This window comes from Lepidochelys olivacea, assembly GCF_965140295.1.
Source record: "Lepidochelys olivacea isolate rLepOli2 genome assembly, chromosome: 2".
Taxonomy (NCBI): domain Eukaryota; kingdom Metazoa; phylum Chordata; order Testudines; family Cheloniidae; genus Lepidochelys; species Lepidochelys olivacea.
Window position 1 is genome coordinate 238,954,945 of NC_140412.1, and position 27,242 is coordinate 238,982,186.

Sequence of the window (27,242 nt, forward strand, 5' to 3'; positions counted from 1 at the left end):
TTCTCTCCTTCCTTTCTCCACTGCACTCAACATGTGATCTCCTTATTTTTCAAAAAGAGAACAGACAAAATAGGATGCGACTGTATTTCCCTACTCTCTGCCTGCCTTCCACACGGCTAAAATTTTTGTTCAAGCCCTCATCATCCTGCATCTTGACTATTGTTACATTCTTGTCTCTGGCCTTGACAAACGTAGTCTTGCCCCATTCAGAATGCTGCTTCAAAGATCCCAACATTCACTACCTTTTGGTGTGGGACACTGCACAAGAAGGAATTAACTCAGTTTCACTTTACAGGACTGGCATTTAAGAAGAAAACCTTTTTAAATTTAACTGACATTTGTGACAAATACAATTTTTTTTTAAAGCATTCCCAAATTAAAATTTTGTTGGAGGTAGGCTCTAGTTGCAGGGAGAAACATGAAAAATTTTGCAATTTAAAAAACCAACATTAGAAAGTCAGGTTTCAGAATAGCAGCTGTGTTAGTCTGTATCCGTGAAAAGAACAGGAGTACTTGTGGCACCTTAGAGACTAACAAATTTATTAGAGAATAAGCTTTCGTGAGCTACAGCTCACTTCATCGGATGCATAGAGATCAGGTTTATACTCCATAAAATGTATGTTACGACATGTCACCCAAAATATCTTAATTCTGCACCATCCACCTTGTCCATCTGCCTTAAAAATAGATAAATTTTATTGTAAGAAGACTGCAACAACACATTGTAACTGCAGCCTGTTTTAAATGTTCCGTGATGCAGATAACCAGCGTTTTCAGAAGTCTTGTGTATTTGTTGTGGTAACGCAGAAGATAAGGAATCAATTAACACAATGGTGTCATGAATTAAAGGTGAAAAATCTGTAGTGAAATTGTTGCACATTGGGTTTCCGGAGTTGAATGGCTTGGCAGTTCAGATAGGACCTAAGGAGGGAGGCCAGAAGTCTAAGCCTACATCTTAGAGCCTGTGACATGGTAATCAGGGCCAATCTGAAATTCAGCCTCAGTCTGTACAGAACTTGGATGCTTTGCTAGGCTCGAACCAGTGATAATTCTGTAGGGTCACATGCAGACATGGTCAAGCTTGCATTCATTTCTGAACTCTATCCATCAACTTCATGGAAATAGTGCAAATGCCCTAGTCTACCTCAAGACCAAGTGAAGGAAACTGAATTTGAATCTTCCAGACCAAGCTCTTAGGGTATCTGTAGCTGTGGGTGTGACTTTGTTTGTGTAGACCTAAGTATGCTATCCTTAATTTAACTAGCTCGCTAAAAATAGTGGTTAGGATGTGGCAGTGTCTACATGAGCTGCAAATCACACCATCAGCTGCAGGGTAGATGTGTTCTTAGAGAAACAATGAGACAAAGTTAGGAAGATCATTTTTTTCAGGAAGTATGCTGCTTATCTCCAAAAAGCCTTCTTTGATTTGCCTCAAACTTATTAGTCTACCTTGGCACAAGATCATATATGTAAAACTTCAGACATATATAGTTTTGGCAAATGAGGAGGGTGGTTAAAACCATTCTTCTGAGGGAAAGGTGGTTTTGAACATAATTATGGAGAGACTTGATGTCACTGTAATACTATAGGTCAGGAAACATTCCTGCTTTGACAAGGGGATGGAATTAAATAATTTATTAGATAATTTCACTCTCTCTTACAATTCTGTGAAGAAACTAAAATTTAGTGTCTAAAACTAATAAGTCTTCGACTTATCACTTGTATGTAAAATGAGCCTTTTTAATGAACAAATCTGTTACATGTATGTGTTCATTTAATATCCAAATACACTTTTAGGCATTGTAGAAATAATGTGTTTGTGATGATTTTTTACTACTTTTTTTGGCTCACATTGGTCCTGCAGAAAAAACAGTCTGATCTGGAGTCTGTTGTGGTTTGTATATCATAAAAAAATTATTAACTAGGGCAAAAGAATTGAACCATTTTCTACCCTCTCTTATCCTTGTACAGCCATAATCATTTACTTAGGAGGTACAGTCAGGAAATAATACTACTTTATTTTCAGATTTCAGGCTGAGTTTGTAGGGATGGAAATTAGGAAACCTGTTTTTTTTTAAACTTGTAAACTAAGCAAATTTTTTAAAATTTAAACATGGAATCTCACAATGCTGCTGTTAGTCCTTTTAGGGTAGAACTTCATTATGTCTAACAGGATTGAACACCGGTTTTATAGTCAAATACTTTAGAATCTTATTAAATACTATAAAGTATACTTGTATTGTGAGTATTGCAGCGTGACTTAGATTCTCCACTGTATTTATGACTTTGTTGAAACATATCAGTCCACTAAATTGTAGTTTTCCTCTTCCTTATATTTGACAAATGTCTAAAATAACCTTATTGTTATATCAAAATGGATGGGAAAATGTTATTCAGTCCAAATTTAATCTGTTGATAACTCTTGCTTTTGTGGCCTCTCTTAGCTGGAGCTTCAGTAATTCTGCTTTCAAATCTCTAAATTCTAGTGGTTTGATAGTTGAATCTCTTCTGGAGAAACCTGGATTGAACTACTCAGATACATGAATTGAATCTTACAAATAGATTTAAAAAATATATATATCTATATAGTTATATTATTGGTAGAACGTGGAGGATATTTTCCCATAGCTGCATCATATATGCTATATGTAAATCAAAGACTGATTGATACAAAATTCCATGAACAACTTCAAACTTTCCCTTAATAGAGATCCATAGTGAAGTGTATTTAGTATATGGATGTGAGGAAGGATAAAAATAAGATACACAGCACTTTTAATTAAAACATTGACATACTTCCATGCTCTGAAATACAGGTATGTTTAATTTGTATAGAAACATTCATGGTGACCTATATTTGTGTATTTTAGGGACCAGTTACTCTCCACAAGAAAATTCACATAACCACAGTGCTCTTCATAGCTCAAATTCACATTCTTCTAATCCAAGCAATAATCCAAGTAAAACTTCAGATGCAGTAAGTATTAATGGTCATCAATGTCCAAATATGTCTTAGGCAGTTTTATATATACTATTTTTGATTAAATTATGGAGGGTGAAGTTCTGCATATTTTATTGAATTATTAAACCTAAGTGGTGATTATATACTGAAAATGGCGGGAACAAATTGCAGTTGGCAGAGGTTATATGTTAGATGGTTTCAGTATAGCTAATTGTCATTTGGGTTTCCAGATGTACCTGTCTTGCCTTTGACGGTTTTAATCGAAAAGACACATAGCAATTGAGAAAAGTACTTTCCCTAAATATATCATTGGCAAGGATCTTACTCTAGTATCTTGGTTCCACAGCAGTAGACTGACCTAACTCCGCAGGCTTTTTATTTTTTTGGAACCTTATGGGAAGCAGTAATAGGGGTTTTAAGTTTTATTGCTTACTGGCTAGCACATACCACTTCCTATGCTTCAAGCACTCAGTTACCAAAAATTGCTGTGATTACACTGGTTGGTGTTAAAAATTGTTCTGGGGCATGGGGAAAAACAGAGATAATCCTCCAAATATTATTTTCTAAAATGTAACACATCAAAAAACATTAGTTTTTTTTTATTTACATCATCTGGACATTTTGAGGAGGTTCTTCAGTTGCAGAAGTATAAGATCCAAAATCATTAGCATACTGAAGACTTTCATGTAGACAGTAGTGATGTTACAACGATCCAATGAATGTAGCACCAGATCTCAATTTATGCTATAATTTAGTCAGGGTTGGTAAGATGAGATAGGAGAAGCTGTGTATTGTTTGAAGCAGCTGGAAAGCAGTATTGTTGTGGGAGGTGATAGGGGAGGGACATTACATTGTCCCTTATGTACAGTGGTTTCAAAGTGGATGTGAAGGAAAAAGTCTACACATCTTGCAACTTTGAATATAGTAGAATCTATATAACTTATTTGAAAACTGTCAAGTAGTCATTTCTCCAACATTGTTGTTCATATTTTCAAAGTCCTATGATTCTGCGGATGACTGGTCTGAGCACATCAGCTCTTCTGGCAAAAAATACTACTATAACTGCCGAACAGAAGTTTCACAATGGGAAAAACCAAAAGAGTGGCTTGAAAGGTATAGATATACTTTGATTAAAAAATAAAAGCATATAATCTAGAAAACATTGTACTTGAGTTTTTACTTTATTTGTATTTTTTGCAGAGAGCAGAGACAAAAAGAAGCAAGCAAAATATCAGTTAACAGTTTCCCAAAAGATAGGGACTACAGAAGAGAGGTGATGCAGGCGACTGCTGCCAGTGGATTCACAAGTGGAAGTACGTTGGGGGTTTTTATTTATTTTATATAATTAAATGCTCTTGGTTTGTGTGCATTGCATACTTCCTCTCAGTACTTGTCTTTGCCAAACTAAAAAAGGAAATCCCTCTTCCCTAGCGTGTGCTTTTTGTGGCAGTGAGTCAAGGTGGCCCAGCTTATTTTTTTCCTAAGATTTCTCCAAAGAAAGAACTTCTCCAAATGTTCTGGCCCACCGATGATGATGTCTCAGAGTAGCTTTGAGCCTATCCAACTAAAACATTCACTTATATCTTTGTTCCATGTTAGTATTCCTTTTTTGTAATTATCACTCATTGTGGGCTACTATTTGTGCAGCATTTGTCCTTCAGCTTGAAGACACAATCTTTTTCTATAGCTGCTGTGATAGTCTTCTCACAGCATTTTTTCTTCAATACGTAAGATACTAGAGGCTTTAAAGGGCCTAACTATTATCACTATTTCTTCATAAGTCGCAGGTGAGCAGCATACTAATATCTGGAGAAAATATATTCTGTTTTAACTGGTGCTGCACTATATAAAGAAAATACACGTTTCAGGAAGAATAGATACAGAAATTGCATATTGCAGTTAGGGCTGTCAATCACAGTTAATTCACTTGATTAACTCGAAACAAATTAACTCAATTCAAAAATTAATCGTGATTCATCACTATTTTAATCACACTGTTAATAGAATACCAATTTAAATTTGTTACATATTTTTGGATTTTTTTCTACATTTTCCAATATATTGATTTCAGTTACAACACAGAATACAAAGTGTATAGTGCTCACTTTATATTATTTTTTATTACAAATATTTGCATTGTAAAAAAGAAACAAAAGAAATTGTATTTTTCAGTTCACCTCATACGAGTACTGTAGTGCAAGCTATTGTGAAAGTGCAACTTACAAATATGGATTTTTTTTGTTAAATAACTGCACTCAGAAACAAAACAATGTAAAACTTCATAGCCTACAAGTCCACTCAGTCCTACTTCTTGTTCAGCAAATCGCTAAGTCAGACAAGTCTGTTTATCTTTACAGGAGATAATGTTGCCTGCTTCTTATTTACAGTGTCACCTGAAAGTGTTCCTATGGCACTTTTGTAACTGGCATTGCAAGGTATTTATGTGCCAGATATGCTAAACATTCGCATGCCCTTTCATGCTTGGACCACCATTCCAGAGGGCATGCTTCCATGCTGATGACGCTTTTTAAAAAAATAATGCATTAATTAAATTTGTGACTGAACTCTTTGGCGGGGGGGAGGAACTGGTCCATGGTTTTACCTGCATTCTGCCACGTATTTCGTGATATGGCAGTCTTGGATGACGACTGTTCAACTGAACAATATGTTGTTCAGTTTAAGCACATTTTCATTATGGATTTGATAAAACTCAAAGAAGGTACCCATGTGAGTTTTCTAAAGATAGCTACAGTACTCGACCCAAGATTAAGAATCTGAAGTGCCTTCCGAAATCTGAGAGGGACAAGGTGTGGAACATGCTGCCAAAAGTCTTTAAAAGAGAAATGCTCCAATTTGGAAACTACAGAACCCAAACCACCATAAAAGAAAATCAACCTTCTGTTGATGGCTTCTTACTCATGATGATGAAAATGAATGTGCTTTGGATCATTATGGAGCAGAACCTATCATTAGTATGGAAGCATGTCCTCTGGAATGGTGGTCAAAGCATGAAGGGGCATACAAATGTTTAGTATATCTGGCATGTAAACACCTTGCAGTGCTAGCTACAACAGTGCCATGTGAATGCGTGGTCTCAGTTTCTAGTGACGCTGTAAATAGGAGGTGGTAGGCAGCATTATCTCCTGTAAATGTAAACGAACTTGTTTGTCTTAGCGACTGGCTGAACAAGAAGTAGGACTGAGTGCACTTGTAGGCTCTAAAGTTTTACATTGTTTTATTTTTGAATGCAGTTATGTAAAATATAATAATTCTGCATTTGTAAATTGCACTTTCACATTGAGATGGCACTACAGTATTTATGAGGTGAATTGAAAAATACAATCTTGTAGCTTTTTTACAGTGCAGATATTTGTAATAAAAATAATATAAAGTGAGCACTGTACACTTTGTATTCTGTGCTGTAATTGAAATCAATATATTTGAAAATGTAGAATAACATCCAAAAATATTTAAATAAATGCTATTCTGTTGTTAACAGTACGACTGAAACGGCGATTAATTGTGATAATTTTTGAATATCATTCACAGTCCTAATTGCAATAAATATTTGCTTTTGTGAATTTCATGTCAGTTTGCATCATTGCCAGTGGTAAGGTTGCATGACAGATGAGAAACTAGCAATCATAAAGGATGAACCATACTCTGCATGCTTGTCAATCCCCAATGTAACATACTAAAGTCACTATTATGTGACAGCATGCAAATCAAGAGGTTCATATATGTTTTAAGTTTTATATGCTGCTAATCAAAATGGCTTGAAGCTGAATTTGTCCATTTTTTTATCCTTTAAAAACGAGAATTCAAAATTCGGTTGTATTAAAAAAAACCGAAGAGGAGACAAACATGGCGTATAGAAGAGAAATTCAGAAAACGTGAAAATTTTGCACAGAGAGGTCTGCCATAATGTAGTCTCTCAGATTAAATATAGCATATGCAAATATTTCATTTTGGTCAGTGTGTTAATGGAATCTTTAAAAATGACCTTGGAAATTAGAAAACTCACTACAAAATAGTTTGTCCTTAACAAGATTACTTTACTGGAATTCTAAATTCGGCAAAGATCCAATCGTGTTTGAGAAGGGGCATGTTGTCAGTGACTAAAATCAGATTGTTTGCCAATACTGAGCTGCAAATAGCTATTGTGCTGGCAGTTGACATTTTTAAAAAAAATAATGAAAGCCTAATCAAATTTAAACATTAGTATGCTACTGAATTAGTCATAGCAATGTTAGTGAAGTTTCTAACTTAATCTTTTTTTTTCTTATTGCAACCTTCTTTGTGAACCCTACAACAGTGGAAGACAAACATTCCAGTGATGCCAGTAGTATACTTCCTCAGAATATTTTGTCTCAGACAAGCAGACACAATGACAGAGACTACAGACTGCCAAGAGCAGAGACTCACAGTAGTTCTACTCCAGTACAACATCCCATCAAACCAGTGGTTCATCCAACTGCTACCCCAAGCACTGTTCCTCCTACTCCATTTTCTCTACAATCTGATCACCAGCCAAAGAAATCTTTTGATGCTAATGGAGCATCTACTTTATCAAAACTGCCTACACCCACATCGTCCATCCCTTCTCAGAAAACAGATAGAAAAGGTATGTCAGATAAAACTATTTTTAATATTGCTCAGTGTTGTAAGTTGAATTGTGGTGTTGGTTAGAAAGTCTGACTTCTAGAATTTAAACATGTGTTTCCTGTTTCCTATGCTTGAAACAGTTAATTTAGTCATGATTTTTGTGGTTCAGATTCAGTTTCACATTAAACTATGGTTTTCGTAATCCGCTTATCTGACAGAACTTTGAATTTTGAAGTTTGAATTAGATGATAAAGCAGAAGAGACCATTGTGATCATGTAGTCTGACCTCCTTTATAACACAGGCATAGGACTTCCCTGAATTAATTCTCACCTGAACTAGTAGGTTTGCCATTTACATGCATATACTGCAAACTGTATTTCAATTGATCTCTACTAAAAGGGTGCCTAAAATTCTTTTTATGTTATTTTGGAACTTTGCAGTTGCTGCAGTTGTCAATTTGTCTGTCGGATTAATGTTTCAAAGCTGTCTTGGACCCATGCATTTTCTATCAAATGTATCTTGTTGGGATTCCAGTGACAAACTACTTACGTTTCCCTATAATGATACCCGGGAATATGTCTGGTACCAGGGTGGATTTGATTTAAATCAAATTGATTTAAATCACTAGTCAGGAAGACTTGGTTTAATCATGGATTTCTACATAAAAGTGCATTCTTGTTGGTTGTTATAACCTTAATACATATTTTTCACAACTCAGAGATGGATGTAGGTTTCATTTTTAAAAGGTACACACTATGTTTTTAAACAGTGATTTATTTTGAAAACTTTTCAGATTAGTTTTACAGCTATATCAGAAAATGAATGATTGTTTATTTCATTTACCAAAGGTAATTGAAGCAGATATTTATGAAGTCACTGGGAGGTGAACTATCTCCAATTCAACAGGCTAATCTTTAACATTTGGAGGAGTTTCTTACTATGCTGTGTTAGGAGGAGAACATCACCAGACAGATATTTAAATTGTTTTATTTAACTAAAACAACAACGTTAAGTATTCTGGATTTTTTTTCTTCAACAGCAAGCATATAATATTTTAACAAAACAAGCATATGTCCCTTGCTTCTCACATTTATCTACAGACTTCTTCTCCTGATCCAGATCTATTCGGCCCCAACAATGAATCTTCTATACATTTAACTTTTTGAAACTTTGCACTTTTAAAGAGAGGTAAGGGATTGACTCTGTGTACACAAATTTGCAGAGGGACTCTGGAGTTGAGGTCTATTATTTTTCGCCTCTGTACATTTATTTATTTATTTATTTATTTATTTACTTAAAGACATTTTTGCTGTTAACAAGCATGTTACCTCTGGAGACACAAATCCACAGTTTGAGAACTGCAAAAACGAAGCATCTCTGATGGTATCTTCTAGACTGAGCACTGAGTCTCATTGGGTAGATAGAAAGATTAACCTAAATAAACTATACGGAAGCCTGTGGAACCCCATTAGATTGGGTCCCTAATCCATGAACTATTGGAACTCATTTACAAAATTTTTCTTAAACATGACATGAATATATTGTCTCATTTTATAGAATTAGAATTTATAATCCCTATTCCATAATGAGATATCTTTGAGCTATAATGTATCTTAATTAAAACTATCTTTAGATAGGTTTTTTCCTCCAAAAAGCATTTTTCTCAAAAAATCTGATTTAAATAAAAAAACATTTTTTTAATTTTTTTTTTTAATCATTGATTTTTATCTATCCTGACTGGTACATTTGTGGATATAAGAAGTTTGATCTTGAAGAAATGAGTGGTATTCTTTAATTTTGTTGTAATGCTAACTTCTCCAAAATCTTCCTCCCCACCTCCTTTCGGACCACTCTCATGACACTATTCTCGTCCAAGGAGTGAACTCCTTATTACAGTGAAGAACAATAGAACGCGTCCTACTAGAATATCAAGGAATAGGATTCTACTCGACTTAACTTCCTGATTCCCAAAAAGAAGGGCAGTTGGATACCAATCCTTGACCTCTGCCACTTCAGTCATTTCATTTACAAACTCAAGTGTTGCATGGTTACGTTGGCAGCGATAATTCCATCTCTAGAAAAAGATGTGTGTTCATGGCTCTTGTTATGAAGGATGCTTGTTTCCACATAGACAGTTACCCTGCCCAGACGTTTTCTCAGGAGGTTTATGGAGGGCGCCAACTATTTCCGACACCAAGTACTTAGCTTTGGAATAGCTACCATTACCAGAGTCTTCACCAAAATATTTTCCATAGTAGCAGCTTACGCCAGGTGTTATGGTCTCCTTGTTTTTCTGTACCTCAACGACTGGCTCCTGGCTGCCAAATTGCACTAAGAAGCCCATATGCCAACATGTCACTCAACCTCCTTGCTTCGCTGGGAGTCAGCGTCAACACTGAGAAATCAATCCTCAACTCCATGCAATCATTGGACTTCATTGGGACTACCATAAACTCTACCACAGCACAAGCATACCTGACAAATTTCAGGAGATGAATGTCATATCTCATCAGGAACAACCCTCAAGTACTAGGCACGACTTGTCTGTCTCTTGTCCACATGGCTTCGTGCACCTGCGTGACCTTTGCTGCCTTCAGACTTGGCTCCAGTCATGTACTCACTGAACCATTACTCTCTGAACCTCAGGCTAACGGTTCCAGCCAGGGTGCTGTCGTCTCTCCTATGATAGACTGACCCACGTGTAGTGTGGGAGTTCTCTTTTTTCCCTCCTCCCCAAACAAAATTATCATCACCAGTGCGTCTTTAGTGGGCTGGGGAGCCCATATGGATGACCTTATGATACAAGGTACATGGACACTTTGAGTATCCAGGATGTATCTCAGTCTTATGGAACTCTGAACAGTACAAAAAGGTTTGCAAATCCTTTGTCCAACTCACATGCTCTCACCAGGTTCTGATCATGTCAGACAATACCAGCACTGTTTTCTATATCAACAAACAAGGGGAGACATGGGAGAGTGAGATCCTCCACTCTGTGCACAGCAATGTTGAACTTCTGGACCTGATACGTCAAACAACATATCACCCTATCCAGGGATGTAAAATGTACCTGTGGACTCACTCAGCAGACACTTCGGGATTGATGATGAGTGGGAACTTCACGATACAGTGCTACATGACATCTCTGAACAATGGCGGACCCCAGCCAGAGACCTATTTGCTTCTCAGACCAACAGCAAGTGCACCATGTACTGCTCCTGGGGAGCCATTGATTATCACTCCCGGGGTGATGCTCTCCTACCCTCTTGGTCAGATCAGCTCAACTATGCTTTTCCTCCACTGCTGCTCCTTCCTTGAGTATGCCACAAAATCTGAAAAGAGGGAGGTGGTCATTCTTATCACACACACACACCCTCTGGGCCAGACAATTTTGATTCCCCAATTTCTTTCACATGTGGTCCTGTCCACCAGTTCCCATCCTGAACTTCCCTGATCATCTTCTGACCCAGTACACTGGCACCCCACTCCACATCCACTCTACCTCAGGGCATAGTATTTGGATGGACATCTATTCTAGAATGGACATGCTCCTCAGCTATACAAGACATCTCTCTAACAGAGGGAAGAACTGCACTAGACAATGTTACCAGGCTAAATGGAGACTTTTTCGTCTTGGACTAACATAAAGGGGTTCTACCAGAAGTGGCAGAAATTCCCCTAATCCTGGATTACATTCTATCTCTAAAGTCATTGGGTCTTACCCATAGCACTTTGACAGTCCACCTGATGGCACTCAGCACATTCCATCCACCTGTGAGGGGTTGCTCTGATTTTACACATCCACTAACTGCTAGATTTTGGAAGGGCCTCCTCAGAATCTTCCCTCCCCTCCAAACGGTCATACCTCAATGCGACTTGAATTTGGTACTCTCTGCTTCAATTAAACCCCCCTTTGAGCCACTGGCATCGTCTTCCACATCTCTCCTTTCCATTAAAGTCAACCTTCCCGGTTGCTGTCACTTTGGTAAGAAGAGTCTGTGAACTTGGAGCTATGATAGCAGATCTGTCGTTCATAATATTCCACAAGGATAAGGTCTCCTTATGTCTACACCTTAAATTTCTACCAAAGGTGGTATCCCACTTTCGCATGAAGTAATCCATTCACTTACCTGTTTTCTTCCCGAAACCACATACCTCTGCAGAAGAACACCAACTCCATTCCCTTGACGTCAGGAAAGGTCCCCTAGACCGTTTATTGCAGTAGCCAAGAGACTAAGGACAGGCCATCTCCAAGAGGATTTCTGGTTTCATCAATCTCTGCCTTCCTCCTCACCAGAGAGATATGGGCTCAGGCTACCAACACGGCCTCCCTTCAGAAAGTGCTTCTCAGGCCAGGTCTACAATGAGGGGGGTGTGGAATCTGTCTAAGTTATGCAACTTCAGCTATGTGAACAACGTAGCTGAAGTCGACGTACTTAGATATGCTCACCACGGTGTTTTCACTGCGGTCAGTCGACAGCTGACGCTTCCCCATCAACTCTGCCTGCACTTCTTGCCTCAGTGGAGTACCGGAGTCGACGGGAGAGTGCTCAGTGATCGATTTATCGCGTCGTGATAGACGTGATAAGTCAACCCCCACTGGATCGATCGCTGCCCGTCAATCCTTTGGGTAATGTAGACATGCCCTCATAGACCTATGTAGAGCACACACATGGAGTTCTGTGCATACCTTAGTAACACTGTATGCCTTGGAGCAGGACTTAGCATCAGATGCCTCCTTTGGCACGGCGGTTCTCTCCACAACCCTTCCATCCTCCTCATCGCACCCTTCTCCAACCTAGGCACTATTTGTCAGTTACCCTCAGTGGAATACAATAGAGACAGTCTCTTAAAAAAAGAAGAGAAAGTTGCTTACCTGTAGCCAGAGGTTCTTTGAGATGTGTGGTCCCTACCTGTATTCCACTTCCCATCCTCCTTCCCGTCTGCTTCGAGTCTGTCAGATTCATGGTAGAGGAAAAACTGGAGATGTCCTTCTGCCCTGTCCTTTATCACCTTGGTTGGAAACATGGGCTGAGTGAGGGGCCATCCGCAGACCAGTGGACACTACTTTCAGAATTCTCCAACTCTGAGTGTGTGGTGTGCATGCATAACTCCCAGTGGATTACAGATAGAGACCACATATCTTGAGGAACCTGCAGTGGGAGATAAATAACCTCCTCTTACACATGTGGCTCCTTCCTCTGCATTGGGCTCCTCCAGGCTTGACTGTTGGGACTGACTGGACTGGAATGGAGTCTCAAACAGGTCCTGGTTCATGGCATAGCTGGACCCCTCCTCCCATTAGCATGTCCTGTATCTTTCTCCTCCTCCTCATTTCTGTTCATGGCAGGGGCCTGTGACTCAGGCCCCACGGAGTTTATCCACGGTGATGTGTGGAGTGGTATTGAGGTCACTGCCAAGTACGACATGTAGCTCTTTGTAAAAGCGGCAGGTCTGCAGCTTGGCATTGGATCGACTGTTGGCCTCCCTGGCCTTCTGATATGTCTGATGTGGTTCCTTCACTTTCATGAGGCACTGGTGCTGGTCCATGTCAGATCCTTGCTCCCACATCCCCTGTGCAATCTGTTTATAGATGTCCACCTTTCTACAGCTGTGCTCACACAGGCTCTTCTCCCCATATCCAGTATCTCCCATCTACTCCAGGCTGCAGCTTATCTGAAGCATGTAGCTAGCATAGTCAGCTGGGCAGTTGTGCATAAGAATGGAGAACTGCTAGGTGCGCTTGCCAACCTGGACAGTCAGGAAAAAAACATTTGAAAAATTTGTGGGGCTTTAAAGGGGAGGGAGGCTTTCTGGTCTCTCTGACCCCTGGGCTATGTAGTTCACAATTGACAGCAGAGCAGTCATTGTCAGACATTGTGAGACCTCTTCTGGAGGACTGTTAGGGATGACATAAGTAACAGTGTCTTCACTTGTGCCATATCAACCTCAGTACATCAACCCTGGCTCAACACGAAGGAGATGGTGGTAGTGTGTTTGTAAAGGGGCACTTACATCCATGGGAAATATATTTAAGGGTAGACACATGCATAACTAGGTCGACGCAAGGCAGCTTATGTGAACCTAACTTTGTAGTGTAGACGAGGCCTTAGTAAGGAATTATTCTCAGAATATAGCACTGTGAAACAGAATTACACTTCAGGAGAGTAATTTTGGAAGAATTAAAAAAGATGCTGTCAATGTATATTAATTGAAATAACTAATTTCAGTATGTATCCTTTAAACAGTATGCCCTGAAATATTTTTTTTTAAATGGCTTTTATTTGTAAGGTGTAGTGGGTTGTCTTTTTTTTTTTTTTTTTTTTAAATGAAGGGCTCAAGTCTTGCATTCCTTCCCTTGCCTTCACAGATATTTTCCAGCATTTTTAAATAAAGGATTGCAATTTCTAGTGCATAAGATAGGAAATGCAACTGACAGTCAAGAAAGCTGTTTGGCTGTACACACAAATGTTATCAAATGTGCAGAATAAAGAAACTGAAAATAGAGAATTTTTTACTAAATTTCTTTTTTAGTAATTTTAAGTGTTACAACAATTTTATGTAAAAACTGAAACATTCACTGTAAAAAAGCAAACTTCTAGTGGAAAAATAGAGAGGCAACCAAATGTATATGTTAATGAAAGCTTGCAGGGGGAAAAGGTACTAAAGAGGAAATCAGCACCTCCACGAAACAAGATGCATTAGTGTGTATACAGTGTTCTCTGTGAGCAAAAACTGTATAAGGTTACTCCCACCCACTTCGTTTTTAGCATCTAAATGTTTCTTAAAGACCTGCTTGTACCTTTTTTGCAAACTCAAACTGTGCAAAACATTCTCACTGATCATTCTGCCTATATTCTGTATTTCCAATTCTATCTTAAATTTCTGTGCTTTGTCTCTAGAACTAAGATTTTAAAAGATAGTTCATCTCATTACTTAAATTTGACGTGTTTTTGACCTCTATGTGGTGTTAGATCTATCCTGATATAAGAAGTTGAGGATGTTCCTTTCTTCGCACACTTCTGCTAGCTCTGAATAGCATCGTATTCAGTTCCCCGATCAAAGGGCATTCTACTCATGAAATTTAGACTGAATGCTAGCAAGTAAATCCAGTACTACTTGTCATAATTCTAGCTAATTTGGTTGTTAATCTAACCTTATTTTTCCTATGAGACTATATTGTGAGCAAAAATTATTCTTCCTGGGTTTCAGACAGAAAACAGATCAAAATTGCTCTGAAGAAAGTATTCAAGTTCATAACTAGCTATTTGTATAATAGGGGAAAAGACGAGATAGCTTATTGATTGAAACATCAGGCTTGAAACACATGCACACAAACCACAAGATTCAATTATAGCTAAATTAACTCAACCATTAATATTTCTCAGGTATATAAACAAAATTCCATGCAGTTTATGGTGTGTAGAGGCTCATTAAGAATACCCACGCAATACTGCTGTCTGTTTTCTATGGACATTAGTTCCATGGAACTTTTTGTCCAAATATACATACAAGGTCAAAGAAGAATACAATTACCTACTGTTTATTATTTAAAAAAATAAATGAATAAATTAAAAAAAATAAAAGGCCGGGGGAGGGGAGCCTTCTGCAATCCTGTACAATGTCTGGTGATTTGTCTGCCTTTACTCACGTCCCAGAGGTGGTGCTTAATATTAGTGATTTATATATCAATAGATAATTGTAAAATTAAATACAGTATTTTACATTTATATGACGCCTTTAATCCTAAAGCACTTTACAAATATATATACACACGCAGTTTGTAAAATGCTTTGGAATTAAAAGCATAATATAAATGCAAAATACTGGATTTAATTTTGTCATCAAACTTCCAAATCAGTCAGTCATTCTTTTATTTACTCTTCTAGAATCTGAAAATAATTTGAGATTGCTTTGCTTTGTATTTTATTCACTGATCCTTTGTACGTCTCCTGCCATGCCAAACCTTTCCTTAAAAAGTTGCAGGAGTGGAGAGTTCTTGAAGAACTATTTGACCTCTATTCTTTGGTTTGAGTGTTAGTCAGAATCTGCAGCTTCTGTTTGTGGTCTCTGTGATGGTTATTTATTCAGAGAAAGTGTGGGGTTGCTTTTCCTATTTTTTTGCTGTTTTATATGTAGATTGCATTACCCATTTTCCCATTTCTAATTGTTATGTGAATGAATGCTGCCATATTTCTTTTTTATCCTAACAGTCTGTCTGTATGGGATACTTCTCTTTCAGCGCTTCTATCTATAGGCAGCAATTTGTTTTCAAGCTTTCTGTACCACTTAGTATGTTGGTCAGAGGAATATTGTCATGTTGGTTTTGGTGTTGATACAGACAGTTTAAAGCAGTTGATCAGCGGCAGATGGGCTTCTCTCCAACTCTCAACTTTCTTATTTGATATACCATCTACCTTCTGGAGGAGTTAGCTGTTGCATTCCTACTGACAGTTCCATTGCATCTTCTTCTTTGGTTGATATTTGCAGTTTGTCTCTCTTTGAAGGGCTGTTCTTATGATCACTTCATTCTCAACTAGAGAGGGTGTTGCAGGGTTCTTCAAATATTTTCAGGCTCAACTGCCTATTACTGATGGTTTACTTTTTGTGTCTTGTCTTCTTATTGTCAAAATAAGAGTTTGTCAGTGCTTGGAATCATTGATTCAGTAATTGTACACAAGAAAAACAAAATAAACTGCTTCAGAGAATCAGCTCAATTGGTATATCCCAGTAATAATCAGGGTCACAGTTGGAGTTGACCAGCTCTATTTATGAAATGTAGAGCTGGTATCTTGCATGGAGTATCTCCAGCTGTTGCTGCTGTTGAATGTTTTATGTTTTAATAGCACTTGGAGACCTTGTCAGGTCAGAGCCCCATTGTGTTAGGCCCTATAAAAACTTGTTAAATCACTGCCCCAAAGAGCTTATTCTATTCCAAGACCAGACATAATAGGTAGATGAGATGAACAAGGTGTTTGGGGAAATGTGAGGACAGTATTACTCCTGGGAGAATTCTGCACCAAAAAATTAAAAATTCTGCGCACAATATTTTAAAATTCTGCAAAATTCTGCAGATTTTGTCAAAATAACCCTCTCTAATCATACCAGTTACAATTATTTTGGTAATTTATTTCAAAATACCTGTCAGCAAGTATGTCTGTAACAACACACATACATATTCCCCTTGGAGTAGAGATAAAGAAACCCCTACAACAACCTAGTTCCTGTTACTCTGCCCTCTCCCCACCCCAGATCCCAGGTGGGGGGCCAGACACTCTCCTCTCCTGCAGAGCTCAACCATGGGCCCCTACTCCCGGAGGCCACCTGTTGCCCCCCCCCCCAGCCCAGACACAGCCTCTATCCTCCAGAGCCCAGCAGAGTGCAAACCCCCCCCCCCCACACACACACATTCTCTCACACACACTCTCTCACGCTCTACCTCCCAGAACCCAGGGATCCACAAGGAGAAACAGCCTGATTCTGGATTCCAGGTTTTTGTGGAGTTTTCTGCATGCAGCTTTCTCCTCCCTTCAGGGTGTGCAAGAACTGCAGTTGCTGGGAACCCTCCACTCCTCTTTCTCCTCGCCACCTCCCCCCCCCCCCATCTTCTCTTTGTGAGCTGGATTCTGCCAGGTCAAGCAGCCCCTAGTGGTGGCCAACATCTCTGCAGCCCATTTGTGTGGTGGGGGAGATTCTGCATGCACAACATTAATTTCTGCAAATTTTTTTATTGCGCAGTGGCACAGAATTCCCCCAGGAATACAGGATACTGAAAATCAGTAGGATGTTCTAGCCCAATCTAGTGTTGTGTGCAGTCCATAATCAGTAATCGTAATTACAACTGGTCACTTGCCTAGCCATTATTACATGGCAGCTTTCTGTAAGCAGTACAGCAGGTGTGTTTTGTTTGGAGGATAAGGTGTTGATTCTGTGGCTTTTTAGAGTTTTTTGCCCATGAAAAGGGGTGCGATGGGAGAAAGTGTAAATGTGATTGTGGGAGAAATTAATGAGCAGGCAATAGAGGCTGGCATTATCAAAGGTGCAACTCAACCTCAAAAGAAGATAACAGGGTGGGTAGGTAGCACAAGGCTGAATTGTGGAGATCTTTGAAGGTTAGGACAAGAGGTTTGTGGTGGATGCCAATGGAGGGACTTAAAGTGACATAGGGAACACAGTCTTTCTGGCTTATAACTCAGTTATTAACAGCAGTTCGAAATTACAGTCTCCATGCTATTCATGTTGATCAGTGAAATCCTTTGTTCATGCACTTCACAAATAATAGACACAAAGCTTTTCTAGAATGCCCTGCTTAATGTTTCACAACTGACCTTGAAAGGAATCGCTGGGGCAAATGTTAGTATGCATGTCATTTCAGTTCTTAGACTATTCTTGGGATTTTCAACAAGGGGCCCATTCTGATGGTACATTCTGTGATATATAACTTGTCACTAGGAAGATTACCTAACTTAATGTTAGACGTCTTTACTATTGTCAAACAGATATTATCACTGGTCAGTCAGATTCCAACTATTGTATCTTCTCAGAGGAGGGTGATTTGTAAATCATGTTGTTCTGCATTCCAACTGCCCATGTAGACCCTGCTGGTGCTCTCTAAAAAAGCACCCACGAGACTACGTTAATGCAAATAAGGTACCTTTTTGAGCACACCAGCAGGGTCTACGTGGAGCAATTAATGTGCTATATAGATCACATCCCTCCAGTACGCTGTGCCGGTGCTGTGTAGACAAGCCCTAAATCCTTTAAAAAAAAAAAAAAAAATCAGCTGCAGTCTGGTCATGGTACTGTTTAAAGAAATTCTTCACAACACTTCATAAATAATTTTTAATTCCCTATATTAAAATTTTTTTCCCTAATTTTGCTGGTTTTATTTACTCTGCTTGCTTCTTTCCTTCCTTATATTACAGCTTGTATATAAATAAATTCCTGTAACTTTCCCATTGTTTGCTAACTACACCTCTACCCCAATATAAAGAGACCCCATATGACATGAATTCGGATATAATGCAGTAAAGCAGTGCTCTGGGAGGGGGTGGGGCTGAGCGCTCCAGTGGATCAAAGCAAGTTCGATATAATGCGATAAGATTTTTCGGCTCCCGAGGACCGTGTTATATCGGGGTAGAGGTGCATATGTTAAACTGGAACAGATATCTTGTTTTTAGTTGCTTGATAACTTTCTAGGCTATTGACACTGGAGATACATTACCTTTTTGTTTTTCCACATTGTTCTAAGGGAAACAATTTCATGCTATATCACAACTAAAAGTAATTTGTCTTTAGGTAGTCTTTAAACAAAAAAAAAAAAATCTGAAATCTCTCTGGCCCCAAAAGGTGATCTCTACTGTGCTTAGTTTGACTAATTCAGGAAATATTTAAGTGGTTACTGAAAGCCAGTGTCTCAATGGAAGCATGATCAGAGAGGAAAGTTCTGGTGAGTACATTAGCAATACATCTCTCTCAGATCTGGGGGATTACTAATGTTAAAAACTCATTTACATATATGCAATAGAGTTGATATAATGGAAAAGCAATTCTGCTCTTCGTTCCAGTTTACATTTTCACAATAAGTGATAGCTCTTCCATGGGACAAGGTATTTTCATGAGGATTGTGCCTAAAGGACTACTTACTTTATTTTAATCTTGCTTAAGAAGGTTAAAAAGTCTTGTGTGTTTCTCTTGGACACACATTTGTATCCTCCGTAAAGAGATCTGCAAAGCTCCTCAGTCGTTTTACCATCTTAATCAACACTTCTCCCAGGCTTCTGAGACAATCCTTATACTTCTAATATGTCAACGTTTTTAAAGAGAAAATTTGTTCTTTCACAGGATCAAATTTGCATTCTTTTCCATTTGTTTTTCTAGTCTTGGGTTTGGACATAGATGGTTGCTTAATGAAGAGACTGTATCTCAGAGTTAAAGCTTGATGTACATGTGGGTAGTTCACTTTACAAAAAAACATGTTTTTGCATCAGTCCTCTAGATAGCATTGTTTCTGAAGATAACATTAAGTTAACGGTGATTAAGAGGGATTGGTTGATCAAAATTCTCAGCAGACCTGAGGGCTTATCTCTTCCAGACATGTTCAGTTCAACCCAAATTTGGATAATTTCAACTCTGTGTTCTCACGCTACTCTAGCAGATTTAAAGGATTTTATATACTTCTAAACACCCAATTGAACCCTAGCAAATGGCTGGGGAACTGGTAATTAATCACAAAGAAATTTTATTAGGGAATCCCAGTTTCTGCTGTTGGATGAATACTGAAAATAATTACGAGCATTAGTATATGGGCTGCTAAATGCAGTGCATTTTTTTGACTACCTTACGCAATCAGACTGTTAGGCTTACTGCAAAAGTATTTTCAACTTCTCCTGATAACTGCGTCATATGGAATCCATGTCACTTGAGTACCCCAAGTTTTTCTTCAAATATGTTCTTGCTGAGAGATGGAGAACTCAACGTTCTTTTGCAAGAGACATTTGTGATATAATCTTAGGGCAATATTTTAAGTATTTCGTATTCTAGGAAATTTTACCAAAAGCCGTCTAGTTAAATTCAAGTCTTTACATTCATAAACAAGTTGTGTGTCTTAACTGTGATATTACTAGTGCTAAACATAAGCATAAGCTAGTTCTGAAGAATAAGGGGGAATTATGGTTCTTTGTGCTCTGTGTGTGCATATAATTTTATTTAAATATTGTAAAGCATACTCCCCTCTACTGGCAAGATCACAGTAGTCCAGTCACTTCACAATACAGCAGTAGTTCAAAAAGGAGGTCTTAAAAAGTGAATATTTTTTTAAAATTATACATAAAAACAGGAAATACATGATGATACATGATAGTGTGGAATAAGTGTTTATCATGAAGAGTTTGGTGTAGTTGTGTAACTCCATAAGTGGTGAATCTGCAAATGAGTTATACATATAATCTGAAAAGAATGCATGCTAAACTTTTATACCGTATTATACCATCACGTATCTTATAAATGTAATATATCATAAAAACTATTTTTGAAATATTTCAGAGGGTTTGTTTTATTGGAAGTATTTGTTGGCTTTATCTACCTTTGAAATCATGTGCTTTAGTTATAAATCCAGTCTGGACCCAGAGGGAGAAAAGTTTTAAAGTAATAAATGTAAAAGCCCTCAAATAACAGGGTAGACTAATTTAAATGCAATGAAAGTCACATTTAAAGCAGGCTGAAGTTTTGTAAAACTAATTTGTGAATTTGTGCTACTGGAACTTTAGATTAGTGCACCAAATTTTAATTTATAAATGATGTTTTTAAAATGTTACTGCAATAGGGTATCTCTTTTTAATAAAAGAAAGAAAACCTGCTGTGAGCAGAAGACTAAATATTACAAAGTAAGTCTGGGAGTCAAAATAGTCTAGCAGGTACATAACTTTATTCATACAGCTATTCACATTGCCATGAAACTTCTCATGTACTTGTAGTTAGGCATGGCTGCAGCATCAGGGACTAAAATTGTTCACTTCAAAGTAGAGCTGTTCTAGTATTAACAGTGGAAAATTATTTAGACTTTCAACACATTAGCAAAGTTAATATGAATTTTTATACAAAGGCTGGCATTAAAAAAAGAATCTAAAGTTAAGCTCTCAAGCCCATATTTAGGGGTCTAAAGGTGGAAGTTTCAAAAGTACCATAGTGACTTAGGAGCACAAGTTCCATTGACTTCAGACTGCAAACTCTGATGGAGGAGCATAGCCTGGTCAAAGCATTTAAACTTTTTTGTAGGGCTGTCGATTAAGCGCAGTTAACTCACGTAATTAACTCAAAATTAATCGCGATTAAAAAAAAATCACCACTAATGATAGTTTTAATTACACTGTTAAACAATATAATACCAGTTGAAATGTATTAAATATTTTGGATGTTCTACATTTTCATATATATTGTATTCTGTGTTGTAATTGAAATCGGTGTATGTTATTTTTTATTACAAATATTTGCACTGTAAAAATGATAAACAAAAGAAATAGTGTTTTTCAATTCACCTCATACAAATACAGTAATGCAATCTCTTTGATGTGGAAGTGCAACTTACAAATGTAGATTTTTTGTTTTGTTACATAACTGCACTCAAAAACAACACAATGTAAAACTTCAGCGCCTACAAGTCCATTCAGTCCTACTTCTTGTTCAGCCAATCGCTAAGGCAAACAAGTTTGTTTGCATTTACAAGAGATAATGCTGCCTTCTTCTTATTTACAGTGTCACCAGAAAATAAGAACAGGAATTTGCATGGCACTTTCGTAGCTGGCATTGCAAGGTGTTTATGTGCCACATATGCTAAACGTTCGTATGCCCTTTCATGATTTGGCCGCCATTCCAGAGGACATGCTTCCATGCTGATGGCGCTCATTAAAAATTAATGCATTAATTAAATTTGTGACTGAACTCCTTGGGGGAAAATTGTGTGTCTCCTGTTCTGTTTTACCTGCATTCTGCCATATATTTCATGTTATAGCCATCTCAGATGAAGGTCCAGCACACGTTCATTTTAAGAATGCTTTCACTGCAGATTTGACAAAATGCAAAGAAAGTACCAATGTGAGATTTCTAAAGATAGCTGCAGCACTCAACCCAAAGTTTAAGAATCTGAAGTGCCTTCCAAAATCTGAGGGGGATGAGGTGTAGAACATGCTTTCAGAAATCTTAAAAGAGCAACACTCAGATGCGGAAACTACAGAACCCGAACCACCAAAAAAGAAAATCAACCTTCTGCTGGTGGCATCTGACTCAGATAATGAAAATGAACATGCGTCGGTCCATGCTACGCTGGATCATTACCGAGCAGAACCCGTCGTCAGGGTGGATGTATGTCCCCTGGAATGGTGGTTGAAGCATGAAGGGACATATGAATCTTTAGCGCATCTGGCACGTAATTATCTTGCTATGCCAGCTACAACAGTGCCTGCAGACTTCTATTCTCACTTTCAGGTGACATTGTAAAGAAGAAGTGGGCAGCATTATCTCCTGCAAATGTAAACAAACTTGTTTGTCGGAGCAATTGGCTGAACAAGAATTAGGACTGAGTGGACTTGCAGGCTCTAAAATTTGACATTGTTTTATTTTCGAATGCAGACTTTGGTTTTTTTTGACATAATTCTACATTGGTAAGTTCAATTTTCATGATAAAGAGATCACACTACAGTACACCAGACCCTCACTAGAACGTGGAATTTGGGATCCATGCCAAGTACCGTGTTATAGTGGGGACCGCGTTAAAATGAAATTACTGTAGACAGTAAATGTCACATCTATAAAATAAATAGAAAATAAAACTCCTATGTGAAGGAAACAATAAACGAGAAAAAAAATGTTACTTTATTAGACATTTAAAGTAGACATTAGAATAAACTAGTCTAGTTTTTCTTTAAAATGTCGGTGAGTTGCTTTTGCTTCTTGTTGCTGTGCTACTTCCGCTTAGCAAACTGCAAAAGACTATGTAGCTGCATAATTTTTATAGGCTCAACGTCTTGCATATCAAACCATCTCAAAGCAGTCTCTAAGATGGTTACGGTCACAGTTGATGGAACGACATCCACTTCATCTTCCTCCTCTTCTTCCATGGCGAAGTCCAATTCTTCAGCTTCTGGAATGTTGTTTGGTTGTACTGCCTGAAGAATTTGGTCTTCTGTTAGTCTTTCAGCAACGGGAGAAAATTCTTCTGCTTCATCATCGCCTCTTATCCAGAACTCAATATTTTGTGGAAGAACAGTTACCCCGAGCCCGGACAGTTGCTGGCACAGCTCCTGCATCCACTCCATGTCTGTTCTTCCAACTTCCTCCTCTGTAAATCCCTCAGCTGAATTCCTCGTCAGACTGTGATCTGCTTTCTTCATTTTCTTCCAGGAGCGGGTGGCCAAATGACACACTCAGTCCCACCATCCAACAGCGGTTTATCGTTCCAGCGTGTAATAAATTCCAGGACTCGCTGCCAATGTAAAAAATTTTTTATAGTCAGCTTCTTCAGAAAATCAGTGACAGACAACTCGCTTTCTATCATTTGTCGTACCAAGTTCCGTCGATAGTGCTGCTTAAAAATGGCGATGACATCTTGATCAAGTGTGAATAGCTGACGTACTCCCGTCAACTGTGCTTGCGCTCCTCGTTCTGGTGGAGTAGTAGAGTCGACAGGAGAACGTTCAGCGGTTAATTTATCACGTCTATACTCAAAAAAATTTTTTTTACGGTACTTAAATTTGGGATCCATGGCCGCGTTATATCCGAATTCACATTATATAGATGCACGTTCTAGCAAGGGTCCAGTGTACTTGTATTGGCTGAATTGAAAAAGACTGTTTTTTTTACCATTTTTACAGTGCAAATATTTGTAATAAATAAAGTGAGCACTGTACACTTTGTATTTTGTGTATAATTGAAATCAATATATTTGGAAAATGTAGAATGCATCCAAAATATTTAAATAAATTGTTAAAACAGTAATAGAATACAATGTGATTAATTGCAATTTTTTTAATTGCTTGACAACCCTACTTGTTTGCCTTGCGAATATCAGAACAGCTTTTCAGCCTTGCGAATATTGGAAGGTGGTGCCAGTTGACAATATAGCTATAGTGCTCATCAGTCTTATATTTTGAATTTCTGTTTTCTGAGTAAGGATGTTAATGAAGTCATGGACTTGCCTTTTCAAGTATGCATGAGCATTTTAAGTATGATCCTTTTCAGTAGGAAACAATCTATATGTAAAATCTGAAACTACTTAAAATTATAAAGGAAAGTATTAAACGTTCAGTATAGCAATTTAAGATTATAAAATAGGAAAAAAAAGAACTAGCAACGTGTGTATAAAAATGGATTTCTAATTAAAATCAGTTTAAAGTCATGATTTTCATCATAAATCAATGATCCATGAATTTTATCCACTCTGTCAGAAATGAGCTACAGCAGCTCTGGTACTAGTGAATGGTGCCAAATGTTTACTACTGGAAAAGTTCAGAAAGGGGAACTATGCAAAAATGAGAGAGCTAGTTAAATGGAAATTTAAAAGGTACAGTCGCAAAAGTGAAATGTCTGTAAGCTGCATGGAAACTTTTAAAAAACACCATAATAGAAGTTCAAATTAAATGTATACCCTGGATAAAAAAAGGAGGACCAAAAAAATGCTACCGTGGCTGAACAACAAAGTAAAAAGAGGTTAGAGGCCAAAAGGCATTCTTTAAAAATTGGAAGTTAAATCCTACTAAGGAAAGTTGAAAGTAAGGTAAACTCTGGCAAGTCAAGTGTAAAAGTATAATTAGGTAGTCCAAAAAAAGAATTTGAAGAGCAACTAGCAAAAGACACACACACACGAACAGCAAAAATTTTAAGTACACTAGAAGCAGGAAGCCTGCCAAACAATGAATAAGGCCACTGGACAAACAGAGATGCTAAAAGAACTCTCAAGAAAGATATGGCCATTGTGGGAGAAGCTAAATTAATATTTTGCATCAGTCTTCTCTGCAGAGGATGTATGGGAGATTCCCTTGCCTGAGCCATTCTTTCTGGGTGATTTGAGGAACTGTCCCAAATTGAGGTGTCAGTAGAGGTGGTTTTGGAACAAATTGATAAATTAAACAGTTACATGTCACCAGGACACGATGGTATTCACCCAACAGTTCTGAAGGAACTGAAATATGAAGTTGAACAGTTACTAAATGATATTTAAGTCAGATTCTGTTTCAGATGACTGGAGGATAACTAATGTGACACCAATTATTAAAAAGACTCTTGAGGCAATCCTGGCAATTGAAGGTCAGTGAGCCTAACTTCAATACCCGGCAACTTGGTTGAAACTATAGTAAAGAACAGAATTATCGGACACACAAATTAATACTATGGTTGCTGATTAGTCAGCATGGTTTTTGTAAAGGGAAATCATGCCTCATCAATCTATTAGAATTCTCTGAGGGGGTCAACAACCATGTGGACAAGGGTGATTCCATGAATATAGTGTACTTGGACTTTCAGAAAGCCTTTGATTAGACCACTCACCAAAGGCTCTTAAGCAAAGTAGGCAGTGATGGGGTAAGAAGGAAGGGTCTTTTCATGGATTAGTACCTATTTAAAAGATAGGAAACAAAGGGTAGGAATAAATGTTCAGTTTTCTTGGTGGAGAGAGGTAAATGGCAGGGATCATAGAATCACAGAATATCAGGGTTGGAAGGGACCCCAGAAGGTCATCTAGTCCAACCCCCTGCTCGAAGCAGGACCAATTCCCAGTTAAATCATCCCAGCCAGGGCTTTGTCAAGCCTGACCTTAAAAACCTCTAAGGAAGGAGATTCTACCACCTCCCTAGGTAACGCATTCCAGTGTTTCACCACCCTCTTAGTGAAAAAGTTTTTCCTAATATCCAATCTAAACCTCCCCCACTGCAACTTGAGACCATTACTCCTCGTTCTGTCATCTGCTACCATTGAGAACAGTCTAGAGCCATCCTCTTTGGAACCCCCTTTCAGGTAGTTGAAAGCAGCTATCAAATCCCCCCTCATTCTTCTCTTCTGCAGGCTAAACAATCCCAGCTCCCTCAGCCTCTCCTCATAAGTCATGTGTTTCAGACCCCTAATCATTTTTGTTGCCCTTCACTGGACTCTCTCCAATTTATCCACATCCTTCTTGTAGTGTGGGGCCCAAAACTGGACACAGTACTCCAGATGAGGCCTCACCAATGTCGAATAGAGGGGAACGATCACGTCCCTCGATCTGCTCGCTATGCCCCTACTTATACATCCCAAAATGCCATTGGCCTTCTTGGCAACAAGGGCACACTGCTGACTCATATCCAGCTTCTCGTCCACTGTCACCCCTAGGTCCTTTTCCACAGAACTGCTGCCTAGCCATTCGGTCCCTAGTCTGTAGCTGTGCATTGGGTTCTTCCGTCCTAAGTGCAGGACCCTGCACTTATCCTTATTGAACCTCATCAGATTTCTTTTGGCCCAATCCTCCAATTTGTCTAGGTCCTTCTGATCCTCACGAATCTGTACTGGGACCAGTGCAGTTCAACATACTCATAAATCAGCTGGTAAAACAGGTAAACAGTGAGGTGGAAAAATTTGCAAACAATACAAAATTACTCAGAATAGTTAAGTCCAAAGCTGACTGTGAAGAGTTACAAAGGATTACTCCTGAGGGAATTCTGTGCCAAAAAAAAAAGAAATTTCTGTGTATATTTTAAAATTTTGCAAAGTTTAATTGTCTTAAATGTGGAGGTTCCAAATGGGCAGTGGGGAACACAGGCCACTGACTGCATGAAGATTGGAGATAACCCTGCAGGTCCCCTCCCCACCGCAGGCTGCAGCCGACTCTCATACAGCGCCAGGGCTGGGCCTGCCCCTGAAGCATGCCGGGGCCCTCTGTGCCAGGCACACCAGGTGTAGGCAAGCAGGCTCAGCCGATCAGGATCCAAGTGTAGAGGGTTTAAGTGTGTGGGGATACTGGTGTGGGTTAAGAGGGTTCTGTGTGGGGCAATCTGGGTGCATGCGGTTCAGTGGGAGATCTGGATGCACAGGGGCTTGTTGGAGGGTTCCAGGTTCAGGGGCAATAGTCCTCTGCAGGGGGGTCCAGGTGAAGGTGGTTGAGGCTCGGGGGGTCTGGGTGTGGGGGCTCAGTGAGGGGGTCTGGGTGCAGTT

At 38.6% G+C, this 27,242-nt stretch overlaps 1 protein-coding gene across 2 annotated transcripts in view; it reads left to right on the forward strand.

The window, feature by feature from the left end:
- The window catches only part of WAC (WW domain containing adaptor with coiled-coil), a 114,774-nt gene that overhangs the window by 55,193 nt on the left and 32,339 nt on the right, over window positions 1–27,242 (forward strand). For both annotated transcript variants that reach the window (XM_084618162.1, XM_084618161.1), the window contains exons 4-7: window positions 2,871–2,977; window positions 3,960–4,075; window positions 4,163–4,275; window positions 7,278–7,586. In XM_084618162.1, coding sequence (XP_084474288.1) covers window positions 2,871–2,977; window positions 3,960–4,075; window positions 4,163–4,275; window positions 7,278–7,586 — 645 coding nt within the window. The remainder of the gene's footprint in view (window positions 1–2,870; window positions 2,978–3,959; window positions 4,076–4,162; window positions 4,276–7,277; window positions 7,587–27,242) is intronic.